The sequence below is a fragment of the Nicotiana tomentosiformis genome, chromosome 12 (genome assembly GCF_000390325.3).
Source record: "Nicotiana tomentosiformis chromosome 12, ASM39032v3, whole genome shotgun sequence".
Taxonomy (NCBI): Eukaryota; Viridiplantae; Streptophyta; class Magnoliopsida; order Solanales; family Solanaceae; genus Nicotiana; species Nicotiana tomentosiformis.
This window is the reverse complement of record NC_090823.1, coordinates 64,683,235-64,688,971: the sequence shown is the minus strand read 5'-3', so window position 1 is coordinate 64,688,971 and position 5,737 is coordinate 64,683,235. Positions and strand designations below refer to the sequence as shown.

The window sequence follows — 5,737 nt, the reverse complement described above, 5'->3', positions numbered from 1 at the left end:
AAGGTACATTGGTTTGTATCTGCATTGGTGATCCAGTTCCAGAAGCTCATGCTATAGGCACTGTCTCAATTGCATCTGAGTCACTCGGTACTATGGCTTGCTCAATCTGATCATGTGCCTTTCTTTTGGCCTCCTTCAATATATCAGCATTGCTCTCCATCCTCCCCTAATTCTCCTGTATCACTTTGAATTGAAGATCATAGATAGAACCCAAACTAGGGTTCACTATAGCAGAATTCCCAGAAAACACTGTTCCATTGAGATCACCCCCCTTCTTATCGACTGTTTGATGGTCTGACCCTATTGTATCCTTCAATACCTCCATATTAACATCCCCAACTTGGTCCCTCCTTAAATCATACACTGGAACCCCATCAACAGTGGCCCAAATCTCCCTAGAATTTCTAGGGTTTACTGTTCCATTAGCCTGTTTCTTGGCTAATGGTGCAGTAGCTGATCTCCTATGATTTCCTGCTTCTTTTGATGTCCCTCTATCATCTCCAACTGGTGGAACTGCTTCCTTGACCTTAGAACTCGATTGATCATCAACCCTAGTTCTTGAATTTCTAGGGTTTACTGTAGTTAGAGCCAAACTACCTGTTTTTTGTGTCTGATTATTTCCTTTATCCTCCATGTCTCCTGTTGCATTTGTTGACCCTATCTGAGCTTCCATTTCATCAGCTTCATCACTCCATAAAGTTTTCCCAGAATTTACTTTATTATGCTCCTCCAATTGTCCCGAATTCTCGTAGGTTTGTGAAGGTACCTCATGGCATGATTGATTGATTGTCACATTGAGCTCCCTTAAATCCTCCTTGCTAGTACCAAACCTTCTATGCACCCACTAAATTATAGACTCTTTGTTCATCCTCTTATCAATCCCTGCCTCAATAGAACTAGGATAACTAGCCTTAGCTAATTCTTGATTACCTTTCACACCTGGTGATTGAGTCCCTGTTTGACTAGGCTTCACATTATTTTCCTTATTAGCTGCCTCAACTGCTTCCTTCTTGACACGCCAAGCTGCCATCTCAATCCCAGTCCCAGTAGGTTTAGGACTTAAGGTACCCTCCTGATTGTCCTTACCATGGTCCTCAACCCTAATCCTTGAATCATTAGGATTAGAATTTCCTCCCTTAGCCGCTGAAATATTCCTAGACCCTTTAGGAGAACTGGAATTTTCCTTGTTATTGCTCCTTCTCCTGATCCTTCTTATATTTATCTCCTTGTTGCTTCTTGTGTTGTTCATTACTACTATTATCTCCTTTGCCATCAGTGATCCTCAACGTTGGTGGAGCAATTTCCTCAAGCTCCAATGCATTAAATTTGTTCTTTGTAGTTACTGCCTCAACCTTAGCCTTTCCCTTGCCATTGTTAGGTTCCTTCTCCTTTGTGTTGTCAATGATATAACCCCTCTTATCATGTTGGTATTTATTTTTCCTTTCTTTCATCCACTCGTGCGTGGATGGATTAGCAATAAGTTTCCCTACAACTTTACCACTAGTTAATACCTTTGTAGAAGCAGCAGCTGTGCCAATTACTTCTTGCTCATTCTTCTTATCATTGCCTTGATCCTCAAACTGCCTCAACTCTGGATTAATAACCCAGCACTCTTCTTCTTTGTGACCTTGTTTCTTGCATGACTTACAATACTTAAGCATATAATCATACCTAATTTTGATCCATTTAAACTTCTCGGGTCCAGACTCATCCTCCTCCTCTTCAATTTTGATCCTTTGAGGAATATTTGACAACAAATTCACCTCAACCTTCACATTAGCACAACTTGGTCGAGTTCCATTTTGAGTAGCCAAGTCCACATGAAGTGGCCTTCCTACTTCCCTAGCTAGAGAGAACACAAACTCCTTGCCGAAAAGGTTAGGTGGTAAATCATGAAAGGAAATCCAAGTAATGGCGACAAGAGTTTCCTCACTAGGTTTCCACCATGGATTCCACTTAGTACAACGCATCTGCCACATCTCATTTTGTATTTTCAAATAAAAAGCAGCTTATATAAAAGATGAATATAATCCTCCATTAATGAAAGTTTAATTAATACATGGCTATCTTCTATCAATCCAACTGAGCACTGCCCTTTAAGTTCACATTGAATTGGAATAGTTTTACGTAAGTCTTGAATCCCAGGCTTACCATACGAGAATTTTCCCAATACTGCTATGTTTAATCCTTGTTGTGCGATGGATTGACGAACTTCCTGCTTCTTCTAACGTACAATGGGCTCACCATGAAGGTATTCAATAGGTTTTAGGGCTATGCTAGATTGCAATTGCATGGGCGCATTTAATGAAGTAGGCTGTAATAGATATGCATAAGTTTGGACTGGATTAGGGTTTGTAGCTGTTGTTTGGGGCTATAGGGAGGGGGAAGACGATAGACCAGCCTCAGAAGGAGGCTGGCCAGTGGCCAGAGAAGCCATGAAAACTAGGTTTAGGCATCAAGTTTAGGGTTTTTTCATGAGAGAGAAGAGAGCATTTTTGTTCCAAACTTTTTCACCTATGGTATATTTTCTAGTGGACTTCTTTTTTTTTTTTTACTCGAAAACACATTTAAAATATTTGTTGTAAATTATTAAGTATAAATAAATAAATTTAAAATGGGAGGGTCAAAATTGGCCGTCAACACTATTTATGTGTCTACACCCATTAGGGATTCTATTATGGTAGACCATATCTATCTCTCTTGTTTGTTCACTATTGGAGGCTATATGACAAGGGTTGATCTTCTTTTACTTAATATGGTAGATTTTGATGTGATTTTGCGCATAGATTGGTTGTCACCATATCACGATATTCTTGATTCACACTAAGATCATGACGTTGGCTATACCGGGATTGTCGAGGTTGGAGTGGAGTGGTTCATTGGTCTATGTTCCTAGTAGGGTAGTGTCCTTTTTGAAGAAACAACGGATGGTTGAGAAGGGGTGCTTGGCATAGTTAGCCTTTATGAGGGATGTTAGTGTTGATACTCCTACCGTTGAGTCAGTTCCAGTAGTGAGTGAGTTTCAAGATGTGTTTCAAGCAAACCTACCGGGCATGCCACCCAATAGGGACATTGATTTTAGTATTGACTTGGTGTCGGGCACTTACCCCATATCTATCCCACCATATCGCTTGGAACCAATGGAGTTGAAAGAATTAAAGGAACAACTTCAGAAGTTGCTTGGTAAGGGTTTCGTCAGGCCAAGTGTTTCACCTTGGGGTGCTCCAGTTCTATTTGTGAAGAATAAAGACGGTTCCATAAGGATGTGCATTGACTACAAGCAGCTGAACAAGTTTACTATCAAGAACAAGTACCCGCTACCATGTAGTGATGATTTATTTGATCAGCTTTAGGGTGTTAGGGTATTCTCGAAGATTGATTTGAGATCGGGGTACCATCAGTTGAAGATCCGGGCTTCAGACATTTCGAAGAAGGCTTTTAGGACCCGCTATGGTCATTATGAAATTTTGGTGATGTTTTTTGGGCAGACCAATGCCCCTGCAACCTTCATGCACTTGATGAACATCGTATTTTAGCCATATTTGGACTCTTTTGTCATAGTATTTATTGATGATATATTGGTGTATTCTCGCAGCCGAGAGGACCATGAGTTTCATTTGAGGATCAGACTTTGAGGGAGAATAAGCTATATTCTAAATTCTCGAAGTGTGAGTTTTGGTTAGACTCGGTGGCATTCTTGGGCCACATGGTATCAATAAGGGGATCAAGGTGGATTCGAAGAAGATTGAGGCAGTTCAGAGTTGGCCTAGACCGTCTACTGCTAATGAGAACTAAAGTTTGCATGGGTGTGGAGGGGTTTTCATCAATAGCAACCCAATTGACTAGATTGACGCAAAAGGGTGCCCCATTCAGGTGGTCTGTCGAGTGTGAGGAGAGCTTTCGGAAGCTCAAAATTGCCTTGACTATAGTTCCAGTTCTAGTTTTGCCTTCAGCATCGGGTTCTTATTCAGTTTATTTGATGCTTTATGGATTGTCATTGGGTGTGTGCTGATGCATGAGGGTAGAGTTATTGCTTATGCTTTGCGTCAGTTGAAGCCCCATGAGAAGAACTACCCAGCGCACGATTTGGAGTTGGCAGCCATTGTGCACGTGCTTAAGATTTGGAAGCACTATCTTTACGGTGTATCTTGTGAGGTGTTCACGAATCACAGGATTCTTCAGCACTTATTCAAGCAAAACGGTAAGAATTTGAGGCAGCAAAGGTGGTTAGAGCTACTAAAGGACTACGATATCACCTTTCTTTATCATCCCGGGAAGGCCAATGTGGTGGCTGACCCATTGAGTAGGAAGGCTGAGAGCATGGGTAGTCTTTCTTTTATCCCAGCTAGGGAGAGACTGTTAGCTTTGGATGTTCAGGCTTTGGCCAACAAGTTTGTGAGGTTGGATATTTTGGAACCTAGTAGGGTTCTTGATTATGTTGTATCACGGTTGTCCTTATTTGAGCTCATCAAGGCACGTCATCATGATGATCCCCACTTTCTTGTCCTAAAGGACACGGTGTAGCACGGTGATGCTAGGGAGATGACTATTGGAGATGATGGGGGTATTGAGATTGCAGGGTCGGATCTATATTCCGAATGTGGATGGGTTGCTAGAGCTGAATCTTGAGGAGGCCCATAGTTTGCGGTATTCAATTTGTCCGGGCCGCAAAGATGTACCATGATTTGAAGCAGTACTACTGGTGGAGAAGAATAAAGAAATATATTATGGAGTATGTTGCTCGGTGTTTGAACTGTCAGCAGGTGAATTACCAGCATTAGAGACAGGGTAGTTTACTTCAGAGGCTTGATATTCTGGAGTGGAAGTGGGAGCTTATCACTATGGATTTTGTAGTTGGACTTCCATGAACCTTGAGGTGATTTGATGCAGTGTGGGTCAATGTGGACAAACTGACCAAGTTTGTAAACTTTATTCCAGTCATGACTACCTACTCTTCAGAGCAGCTAGCTTGGATTTATCTTCGTGATATTGTTCACCTTCGTGGTGTTCCCTTGTCTATTATCTCGGATCGAGGTACAGAGTTTATATTGCATTTTTGGAGAGCAGTGCAGCGTGAGTTGTGTACACAGGTCAAGCTGAGTATTGCATTTCATCCCCAGACAGACGGGCAGTCCGAGCGTACTATTCAGATATTAGAGGACATGTTACGCGCATGTGTCATTGATGTCAGGGTTCATGGGATGATTTTCTACCATTAGTAGAGTTTGCCTACAACAATAGCTATTAGTCGAGCATCTACATGGCTCCGTAAGAGGCCTTATATGGGAGGCGATGTCGTTCTCCAATTGGTTTGTTTGAGCCTGGGGAGGCTAGGTTTTTGGGCATTGATTTGGTCTGTGATGCTTTAGAGAAGGTGAAGTTGATTCAGGAGCGGCTTCATATAGTGCAGTCCAGGCAGAAGGGTTATGCTGACAGGAAGGTTAGTTATGTGGCATATATGGTGGGTGAGAAGGTTCTACTCATAGTTTCTCCCATGAAGGGTGTGATGAGGTTCAGAAGGAAGGGCAAGTTGAGCTCTAGGTATATTGTTCCTTTTGAGGTTCTTGAGAGACTTATCATGTGGAGCCGATAGCCATTTTGGACCGGCAGGTTCGAAAGTTGAGGTCGAAGAACATAGCATTGGTGAAGGTTTATTGGAGAGGTCAGCCGGTTGTGGAGGCTACTTGGGAAACCGAGTAGAAGATTTGGAGCAAATATTCTCACCTTTTTGAGACAC

At 42.1% G+C, this 5,737-nt stretch overlaps 1 protein-coding gene across 1 annotated transcript; it reads right to left on the bottom strand.

Moving 5' to 3' along the window:
• Positions 1 to 1,187: 1,187 nt before the first annotated feature.
• On the bottom strand, positions 1,188 to 1,979 carry LOC138902776 (uncharacterized). Its single transcript, XM_070190674.1, has one exon. The coding sequence runs from the start codon at positions 1,977 to 1,979 to the stop codon at positions 1,188 to 1,190; it is 792 nt and encodes a 263-aa protein (XP_070046775.1).
• Positions 1,980 to 5,737: the final 3,758 nt, after the last annotated feature.